This window comes from Perognathus longimembris, chromosome 23, assembly GCF_023159225.1.
Source record: "Perognathus longimembris pacificus isolate PPM17 chromosome 23, ASM2315922v1, whole genome shotgun sequence".
In the NCBI taxonomy this organism is placed as follows: domain Eukaryota; kingdom Metazoa; phylum Chordata; class Mammalia; order Rodentia; family Heteromyidae; genus Perognathus; species Perognathus longimembris.
The window spans coordinates 26,397,945-26,424,975 of NC_063183.1; the positions used below are offsets into that span (position 1 = coordinate 26,397,945).

Consider the following 27,031-nt stretch of genomic DNA (forward strand, 5'->3'; position numbering starts at 1 on the left):
ACACGTTTAACATTTCTTTTGAAAAACAGCGTCACTAGCTGTAACACTGAGTTGGAAGAGCTGGGGGAAAAAGAGAGCAAATGAAAAACAGTTTTCCTGAGCTGACTTCGCAAGGCGGCCTCTGGCCGGGCCCCAAAGCAGGCTCTCTGCTTGTAGTCCGAGCAGCTTTCAAGTCAGTAGCACTGACAACAGTGAAACCATCACACAATGGCTTACCACATGAAAATGCCAACAATAAGGAAAATGGATTAAGTCTAGGTGAGAAAGTTCGGGGTTTCCCGAGGGGAGGATGCGGGGCGGGGTGGCAGCCCAGCGGGCCCCCTCTCCACACACCCCCTTTCCCGGCAACCTGACTGCGTCCGCTCTCCACGCACCCTGGTACTCAACGAACCGCTGCCTCTCCTAAAGCCTGTGCACCCGCAGGAAATGAGCCGGAGGCACGGAGAACGCGCGTGTCTGCACACAAGCAGCCAGGGGCAGCGTGCACACACGCGTTCCCACACGGCGGCTCACTGGCAACCTGCAGCCACGATCGAGAGCACAACTGAAAATCCCCCGAGTGGCAGCTTCCCCGCCTGCAGCACCTAGAGAGAAAGACAGGAGCCACGCGTGCTGGCCATGTTTTATTTGTCCTTTTTCTTCAAACAGGATAACCAAAGATACAGACAGTATTCAGCAAAATAAAATCGATGGAACCAACTCTAAGCCTGCGCTGTCCCATGCTACGTTTAACCTAGTTTATCCATGCTTGCCGTGGGGAGGAAGAGCTCATTCAGCGAAAACAACGAATGTCTGCCGTGTACAGCGCGGAACTACGATAATGATGTACCTTAATTACTTCCATGCACAAGTCTAACGTTACAGGCTTCAAAAAATAAACACAAGTAAGACTTCTAGGAGCATTTTATAATAAAGTAATTCCTAAATTTTCTTTGTAGATAGATCAAGCACCTCCAAAATACAAATTCCTATACACAGTGAGTCCTTACTTAAAATGAACACGCTGTAGTGGGTGACGTGCTGACGTCAGCTAGGCAGGCAACAAACCAGAGTGCCGCGCGGACAAAGTGGAGTTGCAAAGAAAGGCTTTTAAACTAGCTAATTTCTATAATTAAATACGGAAAATAGACTGATTTGCTAAAATAAATAAGATGTGATGCACTAGGAACCCCAGAAGACTTGAGACGATGGCGTGGACGCTGCTACGGAGGGCGCCCGCCGGGCGCGGTGGAACTGCTCTGCTCGCTTGTTACCTTGAGGTAGATCGCACATGCGTACCAAACTCCGCACCCCCTCTCGGTGGCTGCTGGTATCATGTGTCTTAAGAAATGTGTACAGTATGAAAAACTGGAAAATACTAATGAATGAAAAAATGTTTTCGGAAAAAAATAGGCATTTTCATGCAAGAATGTACAGTCTCACTGTGTAAATTTCAAGGCAAGGTTTTTGTTTCCTGTAAATCAGCTCCGTGTCGTGGGGGAGAAGGCGAGGGGCAGCACGCGCGTCTCCCCCGCATTGCATTAGCTCGCTCTAGTCTGTGTGTGCAAACGACATGCCAGTTACAATGAAAACTCTCACGGGGAGAGAAAAAAAGGACTGGGTTTTAAAAACCAAGAACAAATTAATTCCTTACTAAATGATATCTTTTGATTCAAGTAAAAAAAATGACTTAAACACTAGTAATAAAAAAGACAAAACACATTTCATGAAAAATACGAAGAGAAATGTCTGCCGAGTGTTCTAGTTCAGGTGTTTCAGAATGCTGCTGTATGTTTTGTGGGGGATCTGAGGGGAGGCCCGCAGGGTGGAGGGTGTTAGGGTGGCCTGCACTGACTTGAGTGGGGACCCCACGGGGCTGGGGAACTGGGGGATGCCCATGGACTCGAGCTGCTTGTTGAAGAGGCGCTCCCCGCCGGGGCCGGGGCCGGGGCCGGGGCGGCCCTCGTCCTCCGGCTCCGCGTCGGGGGCCTCGGCCTCGTCCTTCCTGCTGAAGAACCTGTCCAGGTAGGTGGTGGGCGCGTTCTCCTTCTCCACCTGCTCGTCTTTCCTCACCTCGCAGCAGAACTGGCTGATGAGGAGGCACTCCTCCCCGCCGCCCACAAGCTGCCCGTCCCACGACGCCTGGTACCAGGCCCCGAGCTGCGCCAGGTTCGCCATCCCCTTCTCCTGCTTCTCCTGGCTCACCGACTTGGCGATCAGACTCTTCAACTCCAGCTGGGACACCGAGCTGTTCAGGTCGTTCAGCTTATCGACGACGTGAGCGGGCTCGTGCTGCGAGCTCAGCTGGATGGTGCCCGCGATGAAGGAATCGAAATCGAAGCCCTGCTTCTTCTCCCTCTCCTTCTCAGCCCACTGCTGCGAGGCCTCCTCCAGCGCGATCTGGGCCTTCACCAGGCCGTTCCGCTCGCACTTGGACTTGCCCCGCTTATCCGACTTGTCCTTGCTCTGCTCCTTCCAGTTGGAGAGGTCGATGATGAGCTTGGGCTCGTAGTAATGGTTCACCTCGCTCTCCCTCCACACCAGGCTGTCGAGGTACGATGGCGACCTCGTTTTGTAGTTGCAGGTGTGGCTGCACTCTAGGTCGCAGTACTTGTTCTCATGGTGGTCCGGGTACTGCCAGCAGGGCTCCGCCGAGTAGTTGGTGTCGAAAGCAGGGTCCTCCAGGTACTTCTCTCGGTCTCCATCCAGGTATTTCCGGGGGTCCACCTGCACCTCTTCCTCCTCAGTGACGTCAGACAGGGCTCGGGGGTCCAGCTGAACTTCGTCAATATCAAAATTGTTATGGATAGGCCAGTCATGCTCAGAGAACTGACACTCATGGTACCTGAGGGAAAAGCCGGCAAGTTTACTTGGATTACTTGTATCTGACAGCTGTGTCATCTGCCTTTCACGCGCACAGCTAGGCAGGCTCTTCTGGCTTTCCAGCCCCGTCTCCAGGGTGCTGGGGCTTGGGCCCACTCTGCCTCCACACAACAACCTTGGAGTCTCGCATTCTAGGTGGGACTGGTTATTTCCTCATTTCCACGTCCTCCATACAAACGCAGCTAATGATCTTGCTGACTGCCAGGTCTATTACTCAACTCTACCAGTTTTACTCGTTCTATGGCCACAAGCTCTAGTCTCAAATTTCCTCTCTAATGGAGTAAGGCTCCCCCCTCTTCTTCGCATTCTCCTTCCCCCGCCCCCATCCCTCTCATGTGACCACACCCAAGTGGAGACAGATTTGAGACAAAAATGGTTGGGGAAAAGGGAGGCTGTAACAGGAAAAGCTTAAATATAGAGGCTGGTGCTGGGCACAGTGGTTCCCACCTATAATCTCTGCACTCAGGACTCCCAAGCCAATCTGGGCTGCAAAGTGAGACCTTGTCTTAGAAAAGAAAATGTACAGGCTGGGAGGTATTGGTGAGCACTATCATTCGGAAGTGAAAGATAACACAGAAAGTAACAGGTGCCTGGGAGCTGTTTATAAACAAGCACAAGTACTCAACTCTACCATAACACCTGATGCTGCTCTGCGTCAGGTCACCTGGAGGCTTTATCTCATCACTGAAGCTACTTCAAGTAGCAAGTTTCTCAACTTTCTCAGAAACTCACCAATTCTGAAACTCTCACTTGGATCTGTAAAGTTACCCATTCTGTTTCAAATTGTTTCTACCTCAGGTGCCTCTTACTTAATCTATGCTATGCCCCCAAATTACTTTATGTCACTAGATTTAATCATCACACATTTCAGGAATCAAAATTACCAGAAGAGAAAATAGGGTATTATTTATGGTGGGAGTGTTGCTCAGTAGCTAAATAAGTACATGCGTTAGCATGCCTAAGGCTCTGGGGTTCAATCCCACACACAAACACATGATTAAGGGCTGAGCTTTTGTTTTGTCTTTTGCCAGTCCTGGGGCTTGAACTCAGGGCCTGAGCAGTGACCCTGGCTTCTTTTTGCTCAAGGCTAACACTCTGCCACCTGAGCCACAGCGCCACTTTCGGCTTTTTCTATATATGTGGTGCTGAGGCATCGAACCCAGGGCTTCATGTATATGAGGTGAGCACTTTACCACTAGGCCACATTCCCAGCCCAGGACTGAGCTTTAACATCTGAAATTTGGGTGGCATTCATAAAGGCAATCCTTTAAAATGGCTCAGCCTGTGAACTTAAGTGATCTTTCTTAAAATTTTAATTAACATGCCATACTATTAGTTTTGAAATGGCATTTTTCTCTTTTATGTGTGTGTTGTGGGGCTTGAATTCAGGGCCTAAGCGCCGCCCCTGAGCTTTATCGCTGTGCCGTTCTGAGCCACAGCGCTACTTCTGGTTTTCTGGGGATTAATTGGAGATGAGTCTCATGGATTTTTTCCTGCCCAGGCTGACTTCGAACCATGATCCTCAGACCTCACCCTCCTTAGTAGCTAGGGTTACAGGCGTGAGCCTCAGGCTGCATTTTGCTCTTAAGCTTAGAAGAAACCCTATGTAAACAGTTCATTGCATTAGTTCAGTAAATATTTCTCTAATTTAGGATCAATTTACCTTTCCCAGTTATAAATGTGACTGTGAGTTTCATCCATAAGCAATATATCATCCACTTCGTCTTCGATGTGAAAAGGATGGCTTGAAATGGGCTCATCCGTGGGAAAGGAATAAATACTCATGTAGGGATGAGAGAGCGCTTCCTCCGCCGTCAACCGGTCCATGGGGCTAAAGGTCAGAATCTGCTCCAGGAAACCCAGTGCTGCACAACGGAGAGTGAGGAGACACTGCTGAGGGGGACCCTCCCTCGCCACCTGCGGGGTCACAGCCCCGTCCCCAGGCCCGCCAACCCACCCAACAAGATGATGACAAAGAAGCGATATTGCTTCCAACACAGCAAGAACCTGCACTTCAGTCTCTTGCTAGGCTTAAACTGTATGAAGTGGCCATTTTGGTCAGCCAAAAAATGCTCAAATATTAGCATTTTCATACAGCCCAACCCTAATAACCTAGGTCTTAAGCTACTGACTTAGATCTAGGGTTTAACGGAATTACGAGCTACACAGTCCTAGACGGGCTAGCTGACGTGCTTGCTCCCTCAGGCGGGGTGCATCCCACCATCCACCCCATCCATCCGCACCGGCCACACAAGGAAAACCCGCGCTGGGGGCCCTGGCACCGGAGCCGCTGGCAGCAGGGCAGGCCAGGGAACCAGTGCACTCGCTAGGATGGCGCCCTGGCCCGGGGCAATGGAAGTGCACGTGCTGCGCTCAGTGCTGCGGCGGGGAGAGAACATGGTGACCAAGCTCCCATTACCTTAAAATGTGCTTTCCAAAATTAGAACTTCGGGCTGGGGATATGGCCTAGTGGCAAGAGTGCCTGCCTCGGATACACGAGGCCCTAGGTTCGATTCCCCAGCACCACATATACAGAAAAACGGCCAGAAGCGGCGCTGTGGCTCAAGTGGCAGAGTGCTAGCCTTGAGCGGGAAGAAGCCAGGGACAGTGCTCAGGCCCTGAGTCCAAGGCCCAGGACTGGCCAAAAAAAAAAAAAAAATTAGAACTTCAATTGTAAGAAGCTGGAATCTTTTTAATGTGTAAATCTTTATCCATCCTGTACTGCAATTGAATTAAAATAGTTCTGCCGTATGTGAACTCCATGAACCCATTACCAAATACACCTGACACCTACCAGAAATGCCCGCGGCCGCCACATATATTCCAGCTCACCTCACAGCCGAGGAAGAGACGCTGCAGTCCCCACTGACTGAGCTTGCGCAAACTCACACTATGTTGTTTTTATCACCAGAAACTGGGGGGGGGGGGGGGCCTGCTAGAGTAGGCACTCTACCACTTGATCCACACCTCTAGCTAAACCTACGGGAGCTGAAGCATGTTCTTCTTCATTCCTACAGTACTTGGGGTTGAACTTGAGGACCAGAGCTTGCTAATAAGCAGGCACATAGACCATTTTTGTTCTTTCTTCCATCTCAGCCTTTCCTGACTCTGTTCTTTTGCACGTATAAATCCCATTCCTATGCACACCATACCTACATATTCTACAGTTAGTACAGGGGATTTATTATTGGTACAAGGGGATTTCAAATACCGCCCCTCCATCTCATAGAACTCCACGCCCTCATAGTCAGTGATTTGGTAAGCAAGCCTGCAGCAGGTGGTCAGGCTGAGATGGAAGAGGAAATGAGGTTAGAACCAGGAAAAAAGAATACTAACTTCCTGGACTCTGGAAAACTACTCCAAAGAAAAAAGATCCAGGGCTCTGGTCCATGCCAAAAAGGGGGGTCGGGAGGTGATGAGCTTCCTATAGACGGCCAGTGCCCCTTGCGCACTCGGGGGGGGGGGGGGGGGCCACTCCCATCACTGTACCTTCTCGGCTAATTCCCGGAAGCAGCTGAGTTAAAGGTTTGTGTGGCTCAGTCATGTCGTTTCTAATGTAAACTGGAATTACGCTGAGAAGCTCCTGACGATCCTCCTCGTGGACAACAGGAATAGATTCTAAAATCAGCTGCATCTGTTCAAGTTCATGTGCACCTAAGAGCATAAAACACCAACCACCACATAAATACACTCCTAATCCTATTAAAATCAGGTACAATACTATAATGACGGGGGAATAGCTTTAACCTTAGTCAGCAGGTTCCACCACTGTGAGCAGCACCAGTGCACTTAGAGCAGAGCTGCTCATGTGCGGGGGACAGGCCACGCCCCCTCCCCTGGCAGGGAGGGGGGAGGGGAGGTGGGGGTGGGGCGGGCAGTGGACCAGCATCCTGACCCAGGCTAAGCCACTCCCACACTCCTAACTGAAAGAAATGTGGCAATGAACTTGTTCAAGCCACTAAGTTTTAGGGGCAATCTGACACACAGCAACAAATAATCATTATTTTATATGAGCTGTAAGGTACTTTATTATTAGCATGTAACCTCTAATACTGTATTATCCTAAGAAAAATTAAAATTCTGATCTACGTAACTCTTCTTTGGTTTTCTTACTTTATCTATGTAACTAACCCAGGGTGACTCAGCCTCCTGCATCTGGGGACTATCAGTTTCCTAAAGTGAAAGGTAATCACCACTACAGATCACAGAAGACATTGCAATAAATATCAAGGAGATTATTATAATGAGCTGATGAGTCTTATGGAGGCCAAGAGTGGCAATAGCCCTGGCATTAAAAATCCCATCCTTTCCTCAACAATGCCCCCTACTTCTCTTCTGGGCAGAGAATCTGCCCTTTCTGCACTTAGCGCAATCCTCTGGTGCAGGTAAAGGGCTGCCAAGCTGAAGACACGGCAGCAGTGAAGTCAACAAAGGAAAAGAGCTAAATAACTGGGACATTTTTACCTTCCCATTTCTGTTTTTTTTTTTTTTTTTTTTTTTTTTGCCAGTCCTGGGCCTTGGACTCAGGGCCTGAGCACTGTCCCTGGCTTCTTTTTGCTCAAGGCTGGCACTCTGCCACTTGAGCCACAGCGCCACTTCTGGCCATTTTCTATATATGTGGTGGTAGGGAATTGAACCCCGGGCGTCATGTTTACGAGGCAAGCGCTCTTGCCACTAGGCCATATCCCCAGCCCCACCTTCCCATTTCTGAAAGTCAGTCCTCAGCTTGCTTTCTAAGACACCTTCTAAAGTTCCCTGGCTCCACACCGAATCAATGTTGAGTATCTAGCATTTTTGACACCCTGCACTTCATGAAGCTTTTCGTAACTGATTCCTGAATCTACCAGGCTCAGACCTTTATTTCTATGTATTCTTAAACACTTTTTTCCTCTCTTTTTCACTATGCTTATTAAAATGGCAATTCTTTTGACCCCCTCTGTTTTCTTTCCAGTCATCACTGGCATAGCCTCTACCTTGGTAGCTGTTATGTATTGAAGACCATCATACAAACTCATATTTCGCTTGATGATAAATGACACTTTCATAGATTCTTCACTGCTTTTCTCCTTGACTTTCTTCATTAGACTCGTTGCAGCACCAAGCTTAACAAAAACCCTTGGTTGTTGTGAGTCTCAAAGGTTACAGCCATCAGGCCAAAGGGTTCAAGCAACAATAAATAATTCAGGGACCAAGACAAATTTATTGGACTGGAGATATGGCTCAAGCAGTAGGGTGCTGCCAAGCAAGCAAGCAAGCTAAGTGAAAACTTGCTGGACTTTCAATTTAAAAACCACCAAAAAATGACAGTGACAAGAACTGATGTAACCCAGATAACCCCTGACACAGATTGCAACAAATACAGCTCCACAAAAATAGTAACTTGGCTCTAAGAAATAAGATGCATCCAACTAAACTTATAAACCTTACATAAATCTTCCTTCAGAGTGTGAGTGTGAGTGTGAGTGTGAGTGTGAGTGTGTGTGTGTGTGTGTGTGTGTGTGTGTGTGTTGGTCCTGCAGCTTCAACTCAGGGCCTGGGCACTGTCCCTGAGCTTTTTTGCTCAAGACTAGTGTCCTACTGGATTTTTGCTAGACTTTCCTGTCCAGGCTGGCTTCAGATAGCCATCCTCAGATCTCAGCCTCTGAGTAGCTGGGATGACAGGTGTGAGCCACCGGCACCAGGAGTGGAGCAATTTCTTTGTCTGTCATACCCACCTGCAAAGAGGGTTTTACCAGTCAGCATTTCAGCAAAGATGCAGCCTGCAGCCCACATGTCGATGGCTTTAGTATAATTGTTAGGCGAAAGTAAGAGACGTGGAGATCTGTACCATTTAGTAACCAACCCTTCAGAAAGATGACCCTTAAAAACAAACACAAAACACACTTCAATTTCTATTATTTTAGCTAAAGGACAACCATCCCCCAAAGAGTAATTACTCAATCCTAGGGCAGTACTATTGATTTTGAATCCCATCTTCAAGATTCTCACACTTTTGGGCAAAATACACTGGAAGAACTTGTGCCAAGTCTCAGTTTTCTCAGTAATCAAAGCAGCTCCACTTTTGTATTTTAAGCATCAGGGTCCCACATAAGATTTCGATTTAAAACTCAAGGACTAGGGTCTGCTTGAACAATGCTATTCAATTCTCTCATGGAAGCAGGCACTTGTAATAAGGAAAAGTTGCTATGACTTTTTTGGCTACACTTAACTGCCAGTTGTGTATGCAGGTTTAAAATTTGATTTAATTTTAAACAAGGTGTAACTATATACAGTATACCTATAAGAAGCTCAAATAGCTTCCCTTACCTTTGGCTAGCACCACACTTTTGCCCAAGCACATGAAAACATAGTTATTTGAAAGCACTTTCAAATAACTAACCTCACTTATAATAAGTATGACCATGTATTTCAGAAATTCCTATGAACACGTAGCAGCCTACGATAGGAGTCTACGTTTAGTCAGCATCCCACATCACTTTCATCTCAATCAGAGGGAGTGGGACTGGACACCCACGATGGCATCAGCTTCCAATCCTGACTGGGCTTTCCCTACCTTATGGGAATAATGAGGATCCATGATCCGTGCAAGACCGAAGTCACCTATCTTCAGCACCAAGTCTTCGGTATTGATGAACAGATTCGCTGGCTTGAGATCTCTGTGCAGTACGTTAGCAGAGTGGATGTACTTGAGCCCGCGCAGCAGCTGGTACATGAAGAGCCTGGCGTGCTCCTCCAGGAGGGGGCCCTGCTCCAGCACATGAGCCAAGTCCGTGTCCATGTACTCCTGAACGATGTAGACGCTGTTCAGCTCCGTGAGGGAGCCCACGTCGTCGGCTAAGTGGCTTCCACTGGGACCAAGAATTTCAAACACTTTCACAATGTTGTCATGGTCAAGTCTTCGAATAATTTTGATTTCACGGAGGGCATGCTTGACACTCTGGGGATCAGTAAGAACGATCTTCTTGACGGCTACCCTTTTGTCACAGTCATTGTCTACAGCAGAAAACACCAAGCCATTGCCTCCACAGCCCAATGGTTTTAAGTCCATATACCTAGAGCCCAGATCAAAACCGTGAATGTTCATGAGACTTTCAAATTTCTCGGCCATTTTGAAACCCTTACTATTGCCTTTTCCTTTCCAATTGTTGAACTTGTGTAAACAAGGAAGAAAACTGGCATCAAAAGGAGAGATCTTTCAAAAAGGGAGAAGAAAAATAACTATGCTTCCACAGCGAGATGCTTTCTGGATATTCATTGCATATGCCAACCAGGCCCGTTGAGCTCCCCTTAGATTTAAAGCTCAAAAATCTCTATTCATATTGAGACTTAAAAAGATTGCAGTACTCATAGTTCAAGAAAGGGGCAGCAACTCTGCAGACATTTAAAGAAACACTCAAGAAACTCAAACGGAATGAAATGACATACTATGCACTCAGATTTACTGTGCTAAACAATTTAACATTTAACAAAAATGTGAATAAATATGCACACGCCAGGCTTCTATGAACATTCTCCTCACAGTGCAGATGCATCCAGTGTTGGACTGGTCCTGAGCAGCATCGTTCGAAGGTGCTGGTAAGCACGAGTTCCGTTTGGCTTCTGTTCTTCCTTTGTTGCTGTTTCAACTTCAACACGAAGCCCTGGTGGCTGGTGGCTGACACAAGATGTCTCGTTAGTGATCAGGTGGCTCCAGCTCACCACAATCACAATCAAAGCTACCATCCATCTTACTCTGCTACCACCTGCGGAAATAGAAAGAGGAGAAGAGGGTCACCATGACAGGAAACGTGCACAGTGACACAACCAGGTACTAAGCAAGAAACTATGACTGGTGTATTAATAAGCTTGTTGCAAATGAAGGAATAAATTTACCCCTCTTAATCCCAAAATAGTATAAAAACACTATAAGCGATTCATCCATACGAATCTGGCTGCCCCAGACATCCCTCTACACTGGCCTTTGTGTAGTACTTTGGCTCTCTAGCTTGCACATTTCTCTAATGCCAACAAGTATGGGAAGGCTCTTAATAATTTTTAGACCATCCGTAACAAGTAAAGCTTTTTGGGGGATATTAGCAGTATTCTTCTAAAAGAACACAAGTCTAATATGTTAGTCCATTAAGGAACATGTTTTATTTACTATGTCAGTGTCCAATAAACAAAAATGTAACTGTACAAGTAAGACACGTCTGTGTGCCGTCGGTGTGTAGAACACGTTGTGTGTGCAGAAGAGTAAATTTGAACAACTAAACCTACAGAACGGTATTTGATGCTACTGATTATAAGGAAAGTCGTATCTCCCTTTCAGACTAGGAAAACATTTTCAAGAGTCTGTTAACATCAGCTTGAGAAGGAATGCAGAAAAACAGCTTTCATACAATATGGGTGGGAGCTCACACTCCTAGAAAGATGCATGGAAATCAACATACAAATACTAATATTCAAATTCTCTCTCCCACCTCCAAAAAACTTGAAACAATCTAAATTATAAAACTGAAACAGGTTGGGAATGTAGCTTAGTGGTAGAGTACTTGCCCAGCATGCATGAGGCCCTGGGTTCAATCCCTTGGTACCACATAAAAAATAAAATTTAAAAAATAAAATTAGGAGAACAGATAAAAGGTATGAGTTATACTCACACAGTAGTATATAATAAAGATGAGTAAGTTATTAAAAGTGCCAAAATAATACATTTAATTAAAATGAAACTACAAATGAATGTGTGCTAAAACCAGTTATATCATCAAGTTGAAAACCAGGCAAAATGAAGGTACTTTATGGCTGTACTTGTGGGTAGCAAAAGTACATGAGATTCTCAGGAACCAAATCCATCCTAATGACTACCTTGAGGAATGAGAAAAGTGACTTGGATTAAGGCAGAAGGATGGCATTATCTTTAAAATGTCACTCTTTTTAAAAACAAGTGTGGCAGATTATTAAGATCTATATTTATAGAGCTACGTGGTATGTGTAAGAGGGTTTACTCTGCTGACCTGTATATGTTTTTAAATTTTCATAATTTTAGGGGCTGGGAATATGGCCTAGTGGCAAGAGTGCTTGCATCCGATACATGAAGCCCTAGGTTCGATTCCTCAGCAAGACATATATAGAAACGGCAAGTGGCGCTGTGGCTCAAGTGGCAGAGTGCTAGCCTTGAGCAAAAAGAAGCCAGGGACAGTGCTCAGGCCCTGAGTCCAAGCCCCAGGACTGGCAAAAAAAAAAAAAAAAAAAAAATTTCCATGATTTTAAAATACCCTATACAAAGAGAGGGAGAAAAACTACAGATTTGACTCCAGTAAGTGATTCCTTAGCCAGTCTAGAAAAAAATAAAGGGAACCTGGTTCAGCTTAATGTGAGATGCTTCAGAAGTAAGGTGTCAGGATTCCACATAGATGAAACCAGATAAGATGTCTTTGGCAGAAGAAAAATCTCAAAACCAATCATTCATTCCCTATGTATTTTGGTGGTACAGGGGTTTGAACTCTGGACATCATTCTTACTAAGTAGATACGCTTTACTACTTAAGATGCCCTAGATCTCTTTTGCTTTTTTTTTTTTTTTTGAGAGTTACTCTCATTTTTGCCCAGGGTTGGTCTTGGACCCTGACCCTCCCCATACCTGACCTCCCTAACTTCTTGCCTCTGGATTGTAGGATTCTGGCTGGGAATATAGGCATGAGCCACTGAAGGAAGTCCGTCCGTCCGCCTGTCTGTGGACTTTGCTACCAGGGATAGCTTTGAACCATGACCCTTGGGTCTCAGCCTCCTGAGTAACTAAGATTACAGCTGCAAGCCACTGGCACCCAGCTGAGTTTTTAAATTTTTGATAATTGTACATTTTAAAGTTGATTCTACAGACTTTAAAAACAGCAAAATCTTGTCAGTGATGATTGAGAGCCCAGGCTCGAGCTTGCAATAAAGACTCTTGTGTGATTACATTGGGGGAAACAAAAACAAAAACAGCAAAATCTCCAAGTTCTGTCTTAAACTTCTCACTCAGTAATAGAACAATCTGATGAAGCACAACTACTACTTGGCCCCAAACCATACCATCAATATCTGAAAGAAATGGACTATTTGGGGGAACCCCTGGCGGGTTCCAATAGAAAGTGAGGAAAAGGAGAGCCTTACACAAGTCCTGTCCCATCTACCCCGCCAAGGTTCACTGGGACCCATGCACAGCACACAGAAGCAACTGTACCAAGTGTGTCTTCCGAAGCTGCAGCATGGGGCTGACTGACAGGCACAGGGATAAGTAGGCGCCCGCTGGGGAAGGCAGGAGCTGGCTTCAAGGCTAAGAACTGCAGTTATTAGGAACTCAACGATTAAAGCAAGAAGACAATGTGCATCAACACAACTACTGAGCAAGGCATGTTTGCACATGCATGTAACACCAGCATTCAGGATGCTAAGGTCTTCCCCCAAAGCTATATATATTAACTTTCAACACACACACACACACACACAGAAAACCCACAAAAAAAATAAAACCAACTCCCCCCCCCCAAAACAAAGCACCACAATCTGTAACTACACAGGTCAAAAATCCTGAGTGGGGGGGAGTACCCAATATTCACAGTGGCAGTACTTGCTCAGTGATCCGGCCTCAGGGCTTTGCAGAGTACTCCTGGGGCCTCTGACAGCCACCAGACCAAGCATTGTGGAGGTGGAGTAAGTGGGCTGCACTTGGGCAGCCTCCAGCATGCCCTTCATCCACTCTCCATTTCCTAAGCATTCTGTGAAGTCCACATACTGAGGATAAAAACAGTAAGTAATAATAAAACATACTTAGGGGCTGCCCTCATGGAGCTTCTAATATAAATGAAGGCAAAGGAGAAGAGAGGGAGAGAGGGAGGCAGGGAGGGAGGGAGGGAGGGAGGAAGGGAGGGAGGGAGGGAGGGAGAAGGGGAGGGACCAAGGGAAGGAGGAAGGACAAAAGGGAGGGAGGAAGGACAAAAGGGAGGAAGGAGGGAAGGAGGGAGGAGAAAGGGAGGCGAAAAGCTGTACAGCACTGGTAGCTACTTGGGGACTGAGATCAGGAGAATCACAGTTCAAGGCCAGGCCAAAAAGGAAAGTTTGGGGGTTCCCTTCTCAAGCTATAGCTGGGAGCAGTAGCACATGCCTGACACACCAAGCCCTGTGAGAGGCTGGGCCTGGGAGATCTGTGGTGCCAGGTCAGCCCAGGCAGGAAAGTCCTTGAGATGCCATGGCCACCGCGGGCATCTGACCATGAGGGCAGCAGCTGTGACCTCAGTGAGATCAGGAGTGACATGGCTCAGGTGTGTGCCCGAGTGGGAAGAGAGATCCTGTCCTAAAAACCAGCTAAAAACAGGGCTAGGGCCGGAGGCAGGGCTCAGTGACACTTGCCAGCCTAGCAAGTGAGCACAAACATCAGGAAGGCAAAAGAGAGAAAGCAAAGGGAAGGCCAAGGGAGCACAGAGGAATGGAGTGGTGCAGGAAAGGAGTGAGGGCTGGACGTGATGAGGAGGGTCAGGATGTGCGGCTGACAGCCAGAAGCCTAACAGAGGCCTGCGAGAACACTGTCCCCTTATACACTGGTCACCGCGGCTACACTGCGCATGGCCATCTCAGCAGTGCAGTGTCTTGGAGCACATGGCCTAAGTGAACCATGCAAGTATGAGGGACTGGGGCAGCAGGCTTCCAGCCAGGGCTCCCTCCCCCTGCCCTGCAGAACCACTTTTAAAAAGCAAAACCCCTCATCATCTTTCACTCTTAACTTCGTGACAATAAGTTCAAAGTAGCCAAGTTCAAGGGTTAGACCCAGGGGAGAACGGGGGGGGGGGGGGGGGGCGCCATATTCTCTGTGCATTCCACACGGGGGGGGGGGGGGCGCGGGGGGGAAGTGTAGGAAAATGACTCCAGAACCATTCCTTTTTTTCTGCATCCAAAAAAAACGTTATCCATTCCTAGCAGTGCTGACCACTTTGTTGGAGAGGATCATTAAGCTTGTACCAGCTGGAATAAAGCTGTTTTAACACTGATGCATGAAAGGAAATGCAAAGGATGCCATAAAAATAAAACTGGCTCTCTGTTTTACCTTTGGTCTTTCAGTGCTCTACCTCAGTGAGATGGAAGGTTAATGGGAACCCACACTAGCACTGCTTCCTCACACACCCTTCTCTAAACTGTCTCCTGCTGTCACAGCCTCCCTCCCTCCCAAACACACACACACACACACACACACACACACACACACGAGAAACGGGGTTATGAGCCTTAGTGCATAGTTATGAAGAGTAACTTCACTCTGTCCCATCTCCCAATCCTACAGAAACTGGACTATTTTATTCTAACAGAACCATCTGGCCTGTGTCAAAGCAGCAGCATGGATGTGCAGAGCAGGCCGGGTTCACCTAAGGCCTTGGCGGAGCAGCCCACTGTGTGGTTTGCTCCGCACCTTCACTCTGCCGCTTGGGCTGATGCTCACGTGGGCTATCTTGGCCAACTTCGCTCTTCTCCAGGGTCAAGTGAATAATCTGAGTTAAGTGGAATCCCGCGGCCTTGTCTCCTCCGCCAAGAATGCAGTGTGTTTGGAGCAAGGAAGGAGGAGCTCTGCTTACATTCACTACAGCTGTCTCCTAACCTCAACTTCGCTCTTCCCCAAGCCATGCCCCAAACTTTCAGCAAGCTACTCAGCTCCGGGACACAGAGGGCACAGGGCTATGCCCAGCTGCTGGTTCACAGGGTGCATTGGAGGTGGCCCTCTGTTGAGGATGTGGAGCTCAGGGCGCAGGCAACACGCCAGTCATCAGTGACTAACTTTAGGAACTTGGGAAAAGGAAGATCTCAAAACACCAAAGCCTCACTGGCTTGCTTAGCACAGTTTCAGCAATGGCTCGCTTAGGAGGAAAACCTTCAAACTCTAAGATGTGGACTACAGAGCTTCTAATGAATATAACACGCTAAGAATGGGGATATAGCCCCCACAAACACAGAGCTCAGGGTTCAATGTCCAGCACTACAAAATAAAGAAAAATAAAAACAAAGCATCCCAGCCAGGCACTGGCAGCTCATGTCAGTAATCCTATCTACTTAGGAGAATAAGATCTGAGGATGGAGGTTTGATCCTATGTTCTAGCAGATCCAGCCCAAGAGATTTTTATCTCTAAGTGCTACCAAAAAGCCAGAAGTAGAGCTGTGGCTCAACTGCTAGACTCCTTTGAGCAAAAAAGGCTCAAGGAACAGTACCAGGCCCTGAGTTCAAGCCCCAGGACTGGCATGCGTGTGTGCACGCACACACAACACAAAGCCATCCTACCAGTAACTGTTCTCCAATTGGCTATTTACTAAAAGTGATCTGTATAAAAATATCAAAACTTCATAGACCAGATAACTCCTCAATTTCAAAAGACACTCATAATTCTAAGTCTATGAAGTGTGACAGTGGCGCTTATCTATAATCCTGGCACTTGGGAGGCTGAGGCAGAAGAGCTGGTAGGTGGAGGACACATGGTAGGGTATGCCTGTAATCCCATCCATCTGGGAGGAGAGGCAGGAGGACAGTGGACCCAAGGTCAGCTCTGGATCTGAACAACAAACTAAAAACAGAAAGGCTGGCTGGGGGCAGGACTCAAGTGGCAAGTCTGGGTTCAATCTCCAATATCAACAAAAGGAGACCTGCTGGTTCACACCTGTAATCCTACTCAGAAGGCTAAGATTTGAGCACCACAGTTCAAAGCCAGCCAGGCAGAAGGGCAGAAAAGTTCCTGTGAGACTCATCTCCAATCATTTAACCACTCAAAACTGGAAGCTATGGCTCAAGGTGGTAGAGGGCTAGTCTTGAGCACACAGGGACAGCACCCAGGCGCCTAGTTCAAGCCCCAGGACAGAGAGGGACAGAGAGAGAGAGAGAGAGAGAGAGAGAGAGAGAAAGATACACACACACACGGATAAAAAAATAAGTTGAAGGGTAGTTGGGACCACATAGCAATACCCTATGTCAAAGAAGAAAAGAAAATGTCTTTGACCTACAATGGCACAGAACAAGCTTATTTCACTAGTTTTGTTTCCTGGCACTTAATTAGCAGGACATGAAATGCTGCAATTGTATACAGAACAGCAAACATACAATCCCTTCTACTTATGACTGAAGATTTGAAAATACTAACAACCTTTCATTCCTTCTCCTATCTTCTCCCTGAAGGAACAACTTTTTTTTTTTTTTGGTCAGTCATGGAGCTTGAACTCAGGGCCTAGGCACTGTCCCTATTTTTTTTTTTGCTCCAGACTAGTGTTCTACCATTTTGAGCAACAGTTCAAACTTCTGGTTTTCTGGTGGTTAATTGGAGATACATACCTCACAGACAGCTGGGTGCCAGGGGCTCATACCTATAATCTTAGTTATTCAGGAGGCTGAGATCTGAGGATAGCTGTTTAAAGCCAGTCTGGGCAGGAAAAGTCTGTGAGACTCTCATCTTCAATAAACTACTCAGAAAAAGCTGGAAGTGGGGCTGGGAGTATGGCCTAGTGGCAAGAGTGCTTGCCTCGTATACATGAGGCCCTGGGTTCGATTCCCCAGCACCACATATACAGAAAATGGCCAGAAGTGGCGCTGTGGCTCAAGTGGCAGAGTGCTAGCCTTGAGCAAAAAAGAAGCCAGGGACAGTGCTCAGGCCCTGAGTTCACGGCCTAGGACTGGCCAAAAAAAAAAAAACAAACAAACAGAAAAGCTGGAAGTGGTGTGGCTCAAGTGGTACAGCACTAGCTTTGAGCAAAAGAAGCTCAGGGCCAGAACTCAGGCCCAAGAGTCCAAGACCAGGACCAGCAAAAAAAAAAAAAAAAAAAAAGGCTCATATCATAGACTTTACTGTCCAGGATGGCCTCAAATTGTGATAATCAGATCTCAGGGGAATATGGCCTAGTGGTAAAGTGCTTGCCTCGTATACATGAAGCCCTGGGTTTGATTCCTCAGCACCACATATACAGAAAATGGCCAGAAGTGGCGCTGTGGCTCAAAAGATAAGAGTGCTAGCCTTGAGCAAAAAAGAAGCCAGGGACAGTGCTCAGGCCCTGAGTCCATGCCCCAAGACTGGCAACAAAAACAAAATAAACAGATCTCAGCCTCCTGAGTAGCTAGGATTATAGCCATGAGCCACCAGTGCCGAGAGACTTCATTTTTAAGAGTCCTCACTTAACTAACATCAAGCAAACACTGGGGCAAAGAGCAAGACACATGTGGGCAGTCTCTCTTCAAGTACCTTTGGACATCTGAGGATTCTAACCAGATGAAAACTACTGTAGTTTTGTAGCAGTCAGGATAGGTTATATAATCTCCCCAACAGCCCCAAATCTCAAAAACTTAGAAGTTTAAGTCTTGTTCATGTCTAGTCCAACCCAGTTGTTACCTAGCTGTTGAAGCAGCTGCCATCTCTACCCCTTACCTGGTGTACCAGAGAATGAGGAAGTAGGAATTTTACTAGCATGGAAGCCTCCATCCAAAGTGGTGTATGTGTCACTCACAATCACATTTACCAGTGTGGCCACATTGTCACACCGACACCCAAGGTAGTGAAGAAATGTTCCACCATGGACCCACAGCAGAGAAAAAACATGTTTTTCTTTTTAACATCTCTGACTAAAGTCTATACAATTCTTTCATCCATATTACTATTTGACAAAATTTTATTGAACACGTACCATGCACCTGGTAATAATTTTAGGCATTGGCTAGAACAGAGGTGAAAACTTTTTTTTAGGGGGGGTAAGTTTTGGGGCTTGAACTTGGGGACCTGGGTGCTGTCGCTGAGTTTTTTTTTGCTTAAGGCTAGCACTCTACCATTTTGAGCCACCGTGCTACTTCTGGTTTTCTGGTGGTTAACTAGAAATAAAAGTCTCATAGACTTTCCTGCCTAGGCTGGCTTTGAACCAGAGTAGCCAGGATTACAGGTGTGAGGCACCAGCACCTGGCCAGAGGTGCACTTTTTTTCAATCCTGACCTCCTGGGAACACTGCAGCACAGGAGTGCTTCGCAGATTCTTCTCCCTCACTCACCTCCATTCAACATGCCATGCTCTTCTTTCTCTATTGCAACATCCTCATTCTCCTCTCCGCACCTTTCTCCAAACTCATCAATTTTAATCTAATTCTTAAGTCTTCTCTCAATTCTCCAAAGCACCATTCCTTTTCCTTCTGTCTGGCTGTTTGTTAGAAATTAAAAGGTCTGAGTCTAAGTGGTTTTGGCATTTCCTGAGCAAAATATCTAGCAATTTGTAGCTATCCTAAAAACTGTATTGAATGAAGGAAAACAACATTATTCTACCTGGTGGTAGGCAGCTTGAGATCTACTCTTAAGTTTTTCAGAACATGATCACTGCCTAATCTGCCACTGGGAACACCCAGGAGTTCCTAGAGATGGTATTTTCCTTTCCAGGCATTCCATCAGAAGTCTCTCCCTATGGTGAATATACAAGTCTGCCAACACCACAAAGAAGCAGTTGGTTTCAACCCACTCAGTGGGAGGAAACAAAAACACTTGAGCTTTGTTACAACCCCTCCTTTATTGTGCTGAGGTGGTAGAAAAGGAGAGTTATCACTGAAATACTGTCCTATGGAACCAGACAAGCAGGACTCTAAAGTCCTAACAGACCATAAAGCTGAGGCACTGGTGGCTCACACCTGTAATCCTCCTAGCTACTTGTGAGGATCAAGGTTCTAGGCCACCACAGACAGAAAAGTCTGAGAAGTTGGGTACTGTGGCACATACATGTCATTTAAGCTACAATATGAGGCTTAAAATAGGGAGACTCAACCAGTGGCTCACGCCTGTAATCCTAGCTATTCAGGAGGCTGAGATCTAAGGACCGTGGTTCAAAACCAGTCCAGGCAGGAAAGTCTGTGAGACTCTTATCTCCAATAAATTACTCAAAAGAAGCCAGAAACGGTGCTGTGGCTCAAGTGGTAGAACGCTAGCCTTCAGCAAAAAGAGCTCAAGGACAGTGCCCAGGCCCTTTAACTAAATTCAAGCCCCAGGACCAACAACAACAACAAAAATACCAGACAAAAGGCAAGGCGGGCTGGGGATATAGCCTAGTGGCAAGAGTGCCTGCCTCGGATACACGAGGCCCTAGGTTCGATTCCCCAGCATCACATATACAGAAAACGGCCAGAAGCGGCGCTGTGGCTCAAGTGGCGGAGTGCTAGCCTTGAGCGGGAAGAAGCCAGGGACAATGCTCAGGCCCGGAGTCCAAGGCCCAGGACTGGCCAAAAACAAACAAACAAAAAAAAAAAAAAAAAAAAAAAAAAAGGCAAGGCGGTAGAGAATATCATGAAGCAACGGGCCTTCATTATGTTCAAGGCAGCTGTTCTGGGAAAGTAGGGGCAAGACAGGAAACATGAGATAAAAACACTTCTACATGCTGGGAGCCATTGGCTCAGGCTGTAACCTTAGCTACTCAAGAGGCTGAGACCTGAGGATTGTGGTTCAAAGTTGGCCCAGGCAGCAAAGTCTATGAGACTCTAATCTCCAATTAACACTGGAAGTGGTGCTGTGGTTCAAAGTGGTAGAGCCCTACCTAGCCTTGAGCAAAGAAGTTCAGGGACAGTGCCCAGGTCCTGAATTCAAGCCCCAAGACCAGCATGCGCATGCACACACACACACACACGCAAAATGTGCATGCATACACACAAGTAACACTTCTACAGCATTTGAGATTTTCAGAACAGAAAAAAAAAAGCCAAGTACTGATGGCTCATGCTACTCAGGAGGTTGAGATCTGAGGATCATGGTTCAAAGCCAGGCAGGAAAGTAGGAGACTCTTGTCTCCAATTAACCACCAGGAAACCAGGAGTGGCATTGTGGCTCTAAGTGGTAGAGCCCTAACCTTGAGCCAAAGAAAAAAGCTTAGGGGCACTGCCCTGGCCCTGAGTTCAAGTCCCACAAGAGGAAGGGAAGAAGGGAGGGAAAGGAGGATGGAGGAGGAGGAGGGAGGGGAGGGAGGGGAGGAAGGGAGGAAGGAAGGAAGGGAAGGAAGGAAGGAAGGAAGGAAGGAAGGAAAAATTCCATTTCTGAGGTGCACTATTCACTTATCAAGTACTCAGCAGTCACACACAGCTGGCTGCTACTGCACTGGACAGCACAGAACATTCCATGATCACAGAAAGTTCTATTAGACAGTGATTAGATCCTCATCTTTCAGAAGGGCCAGTAGGAAGAACAAATCACAAGATCTGAGTTTTCCAAATCAGCACTTACCAGCTAAGCAACTAGGTGTTACCACTTAACAGTGCTTCTCAGATTGAAAGTGCAATTAAATCACCTGAGAACCTACTTAAAATGCAGAGTCTACTTCAGTAGGTCTGAGATGAGGATTCTGCACTTCTCACAAAAGCCTGAGTGAAGTTAATACCATTGGTCGGGGAATCACATTTTCAGTATCAATGTCTAGTTGTGACCTCAGTTTCCTTCATTATCAAATGTGAAGCACAGTAACATTCATGACCCCTATCGGTCATGCACACTATTTTACTTTATTAGGTCTCAGAATACTGAGCAATAAAAATCACCCCCACAGTAGGCCAGCTGTGAAGTAGCGCAACAGCCCACAAAGCAGGCTGAAGCTGCTGACAGTACATACAATACGTAAAGGATCACTTTAGCCCTGGATTCAGAGCCAGTCTGAGCAGCACTGGTCATACCCCAGCCTTTAAAAAGCAAGACAGGGAAAACAGCACCACCAGAGGGGCACACTGTATTTTCCAAATCCGCAACTCATAGAGGTAAAAAGAAACTACGCTGGGCTCAGTCCCTACCACAGCTACCCTGAAGACACCAGCTTCCCTGTGAAAGCAGCTGCCTAGAAAAGGCTATTAAGTCCTATTTGTAAAGTCTTGGGGCACTGAGCCATAAAACTGACCAAACCACGATACTACCTGTGGACTCCAGTTGGTGGAACCGCACAGCACAGGCTACAGGAGCTGACGGGCCAGCCAACAATGCCACAGAACAGACTTCAGACTCATCTTCCTTCTATTTTAACAGGGCCTCCTGAGTAACATGAGGTTTAAATGGGCAACACAAACCAGGAACTGGATAGTCAAGGTGATGATGGCTCAGTTTCATAATGCAATACCTTGGAGAAAGGCTGGTTTTTAAATTCTATACTATGCTGAATAGTTAATAACCTATGTTTAAAAATTGTTTCCACTGGAAATGCACATTCAACTTCTAAAACACCCCTGTAAATACCTTCAATATTTTTATAGTTATATTTCCTTTCTAAGGAAATCTCCTTCTAGGAGATAAAGTCTGAATTAAACCTTATTAAAAATCCTCTATACGGAGCATGTAATATAATTTAAAACAAATATATATATATAATTCACATTAACTACCTACAAAGCTTAAATTACTTTCAGAAACTAAACACAAAGAAAAGGTAGGTACAGGGGTAGAGAAGGTTTTCATTCTTAATCTTTTTTAAAAAAATATTTACTTATTGTCAAAGTGATGTACAGAGGGATTACAGCTTCATACATAAGGCAGTGAGTACATTTCTTGTTCAACTTTTTACCTCCTCCCCTTAATCTTCCCCTGAATCTCGTGTTGAGCCAGTTTGTCAAACATCGGTCTTTTGAAAATCACTCAAAATTATCTTACCGAGTTTAATTTAAAACCTTAATTTGGAACTGTATATTCAGGATGCTTCCCCCAAAATAAAAGATTAAAAACTGTGCCCATACCAAGACTCGGCCTGAGCACTGTCCCTGGCTTCTTTTGCTCAAGTCTAGCACTCTACCTCTTGAGCCACAGCGCCACTGACGGCTTTTTCTATATATGTGATGCTGAGGAATGGAACCCAGGGTTTCATGCATGTGGGACAAGCACTCTACCACTAGGCCATATCCCCAACAATCCCTATTTCAACTTGTCTTTATTAAGACAGAAAATTCATTATTTTAAGACAGTACATACACTCATGTTTTAATAATTCCACCAGAGGGGAATGCTTGTTTTACTGGCATATCTGACTACATATTAAACTGGCAGCACTCTGACACACTGGTTTAAATATAAACTAGAAATTTCTAGATATTATAAAGAAAACTTTTACACAATCAATTAAAAAAATGTAAGGTCGGGGCTGGGGATATGGCCTAGTGGCAAGAGAGCTTGCCTCGTATACGTGAGGCCCTGGGTTTGATTCCCCAGCACCACATATACAGAAAATGGCCAGAAGTGGCGCTGTGGCTCAAGTGGCAGAGTGCTAGCCTTGAGCAAAAAGAAGCCAGGGACAGTGCTCAGGCCCTGAGTCCAAGGCCCAGGACTGGCCAAAAAAAAAAAAAAGTAAGGTCAATTTCTACCAACAAGGAGAAAGCTCTACATGTCCCATATAAATAACCTGGAACAAACAAATCTCTTTTAGTAGTGGCCAAAGTACGGCTAGTATCAAACATTTAAATTCAGCAAATGGCCATCAATTTAACTTACCTTTCCGCTCAGTTACACAATCCCACCTGTAGGGCATGCCCCAGACTTTTTTACAAGGCCACTTAAGCTACTATTTAAAAGAGAGAGAGAGAGAACTATTGTTCCTCTTCAGAGTAGAGGAAAATTATAATAAGGACAAAAACATTTTAGCCTATCATTAAAAAAAGAACTTAAAAAAAAAAGAGCCACGTAGCAGTCGTGGGCAGGGTGAGTCACCGCGCAGCTCCACGCGAGCAGCCCCGGGCGCCCCGGCTCCCTCCCACCCGGCCCCAGCCCCTGGGCGCTGACGAGTCAGCCGCCCTCACCATCTCCCCGGGGACGAGTTCTCACGAGGCCTGTGGGAACTTATTGGAAAATGCACCAACACTTCCAGCGCCAACACTTGTCACTGCACTACACAATTATTTTTTTAACCACAGAATTTTCTTCTTTTTTTTTTTAATCACGGGGAAGCAAGGCTGGCTACCTCGCCTCCTCTTCTGCCAAAGGACGCAACTCCAAAATGTCATCAACGTTTGTCTAGAGTTCGTGTTTTAACAATCCCCCACCTGGCAGGGTTTTTTTTTTTCTTTTTCTCACATTCCGGCCCATTTCCTAGATGGCTGCAATAATCGGATCTACCGGAAGAGCAACGAGCAAGTTTGCATTAACTGCTGTTATGAACATGTATGTGAAAGGACTTTGGACGCGGCTGGCACGGAGGAAGTGTGTGTGTCCGAGCTAAAGTGTGACTGCGAGCTAAAGGTACCATTCTTCAAACACGAAGAGCTGACATTTCTACCAAGAAACTAGAGTGGGTGCCTTTCAGTACCAGGTTCTGTTTCCCTGACAGATCATTCTTTCCATCGGTTTTTCCCTCGTTAGACGCAGAACTTAAAAAATTAAAAATAAAAAAAAAAGAAGCTTAAACACTCAATCACCAGAAATTTACTTGGCAGCTTTCTACGTCTGATGACCTGGGTAGGTCTTCCCTCCGACAAGTCATCAGAATCCATTAAAAAAAAAAAAAAGAAAGAAAGAAAGTTTATCCTGAGCCTGACGGGCATTGTTCCCAACGAACACGAGCCGGCGTCTCACTCCACCGTCCGGTTCCCGGCGCTGCGTGTACTTTCCGACGGAGCGAGCCGGAGGGGGGCGGGGGGGAACAGACCGACCAACGCGGCCGGGAAGCGCGGGGCCGGCGCCCGCGGCGTGCACACGGCCCCCCCCCCGCCCCGCCGGGCCGGGAACAAAAGGCGCCCCGCGCACCCTCCACTTGGCAACCCAACTCCACAAGTCGGGCCGGCCGGCGGCGTACCTCGCTCGGGGTGCTCTTCCTCGAGCGCCCCCTCTCCCGGCCCTGCCGCCTCCCAGGACCCCCGTCTCGGCCCGGCGCTCAGTACCTCCTGGGCGGCCTCACTCCCACAAGTCGGGCGGACTTCGGGGCTCGGGGCCGAGCCGGGGCGGCCGCGCGCGCGCGCCCGGGGACTTTGGCCGGCCGGAGTCAGCTGAGGCCGAGTCACCCGGGCGGGAGGGGGAGGAGACCGGCCGGGAAGAGGCGCGAGTTGGGAGGGGTGGGGGGGTGGAAGAAGGGGGAGGAGGGGGGGTGAGAGCCTCGAACCCGCGCAGCGCGCGGCGCCCCCGGGCGGGAGGGGCGTGCCGGGTGGGAGGGGCGCGCCGGCCCCACGCGGGGACCCCGGTTTCCGCCGGCTCCGTCCGGGGCCGCGCCGGCCAGGCCCGAGCCGGGGGGCGAGCGGGCGGGCGGACGGCCCCGCGGACGGGCGGGAGACGGAACAAAAGCGCCTTTGTTGTGCGGAGCGGCCGCCCGAGGGCCCCACGCTGAGCCGGGAGCCGCCGCCGCGGCCCGGCCCTCCCGAGCCGCCCCGCACACGTACACACCCCACACACTCATACACACGACGCCGACACTCACGGGACTCCTCCGGCTCATCGAGGGGCTGCGGGGCCCGCAGACTGACCCCACGGTCGGCTCCGGTCTCCGGCTGTGCTGGCGGCAGCGGCGTCTCCGAGGATCTCGCTTTGCCGCAGTCGCCGCCATGTAACCCCGACCCGCGCGCGCGAGGGAGAGAGGGCGAGGGGGCGGGGCCTGGCGGGGACACGCCCCCGACGCCGCACGTCACAGCCTCACTCCACGGGTTCCCCCCGCCCCCGCCCGGCGCCGCGCGCTCGGACGCGCGGGAATTTCCAACGCCCGTGACCGGGGCCCGGCGCATCCCGGGGGTGGGTGGGGGGCGGCGCGCGGTTCCGGCGGCCGCGCGGGCGGGAGCGGCCGAACCGGCGAGGCGGAGGACGCGCCGGGTCCTCGGTGCTCGGCCGCCGCCCCGCCCCCCTCCCGCAAGCCCGGTACTCCTGAGGAGGTGGAAGAGGTGGAGGTGGAGGAGGAGGATCCGGAGCCCCTCGCCCTCCGGGGCAGAGTCAGGGAGCCGGGATCCTCAGGGGCTGCCCGCGGGGGTGGGGGGTGGGAGGGAAGCCTCGGAACCGGGGGCGGTGGCGGGCCGGGCCGGGCCTGTGCGAGCTTGGGGGGGGGGGTGCGGGGCGGGTGCGTGGGCTCTCGGCTGGCCCCGCTCCCCGGGCCCCGGTGACACGTGGGTGTGGGTGCGGTCGGAGACGCGGGCCGGCGGGTGCTCCGGGGACGGCCCCGCACGCCGTTAGTCTGGGCAACTGCAGGACGAAGCCGAGGTCTGGGGGCGCCGGGAAGCTCAGTGGCCGGGATGGATGACCTTGGGTTATATTTACACGTGCCGTTTCTCTTTTTTTTCCCCTTTTGAAAAACTGTCGAGAGACTCCTGCTTGGCCTCCCGTTGTCTGCCCTCTTTCCTCAGGCTCCCAAGAGGGCTAGGATTACCAGAATGGACCCCCCACATACAACTTATGGGCGGGGATGGGAGGGAAAAACCCCAAGTGAAGGAAGAGGTGACATTGTCCAAAAGGAAATGTACTCATTACCTGATTTATGTAATTGTAACATGGCCTTTATAATAACAATTTTTAAAAGGAAAAAAATACCTATTGGTTACGCAGCAGAGCAAAGCTATTGCTTATGGAACTAAGGGGGACCATGATGCTAGCAGTCATCATAACACTCAAGAGAGAAGGTCAGCCAGGCACCCGTGGCTCACACACACCTCTCAGGAAGCTGAGATCTGAGGATCATGGTTCAAAGCCAGACTGGGCAGAAAAGTCTCCAAGAGACTCTTATCTCCAATTAACCACTCAAAAACCAGAGGTGGTAGAGCGCTAGCCTTGTGCAAAAGAGTTCATGGAGAATGCCCAGGCCCTGAGTTCAAGCCCCACAACCGACAGAAAGGAAAAGAAAAAATAAATAAAAAGGTCAAGGCCAGGATATAATAAGATTTAAGGTATCTGGGCTGGGAATATGGTCTAGTGGCAAGAGAGTTTGCCTCTTATACATGAAGCACTGGGTTCGATTCCCCAGCACCACATATATAGAAAATGGCCACAAGCAAAAGGAAGCCAGGGACATTGCTCACTCCCTGAGTTCAAGGCCCAGGACTGGCAAAAAAAAAAAAAAAAATGATTTAGGGGATCTGGCTTAAGGTGGGCTTTTCAGTTGGAATGGTGGTCCAGGCCTGTAATCCTAGTGTTCAGAAGAAAGAGGAGTGATAGTTCAGGGTCAGCCTGGGCTACATGGCATGAGACCCTGTCCCCAAAGAAACAAGCACAAAGCTTTCAATGAGGGGACCTGACAAAGTGGCCAGACAGG

At 48.1% G+C, this 27,031-nt stretch overlaps 1 protein-coding gene and 1 long non-coding RNA gene across 3 annotated transcripts; one reads left to right on the forward strand and one right to left on the reverse strand.

The window, feature by feature from the left end:
* Positions 1-610: 610 nt before the first annotated feature.
* On the reverse strand, positions 611-25,359 carry Mapk6 (mitogen-activated protein kinase 6). Of its 2 annotated transcripts, none has more exons than XM_048332151.1 (6): positions 25,220-25,359; positions 9,416-10,604; positions 8,577-8,721; positions 6,352-6,516; positions 4,526-4,727; positions 611-2,824 (listed from the first exon to the last, which is right to left on the reverse strand). In XM_048332151.1, the coding sequence occupies exons 2-6, from the start codon at positions 9,968-9,970 to the stop codon at positions 1,741-1,743; spliced, it is 2,151 nt and encodes a 716-aa protein (XP_048188108.1). In that variant the 5' UTR covers positions 9,971-10,604; positions 25,220-25,359; the 3' UTR covers positions 611-1,740. The 2 variants fall into 2 exon arrangements, with proteins under 2 accessions (XP_048188108.1, XP_048188109.1); XM_048332152.1 differs by lacking the exon at positions 25,220-25,359 and adding an exon at positions 23,308-23,389.
* LOC125340516 lies at positions 22,618-23,389 on the forward strand. The gene is made up of 2 exons (XR_007208770.1): positions 22,618-22,953; positions 23,169-23,389. It is a non-coding gene; the product is annotated as an uncharacterized LOC125340516 (long non-coding RNA).
* Positions 25,360-27,031: the final 1,672 nt, after the last annotated feature.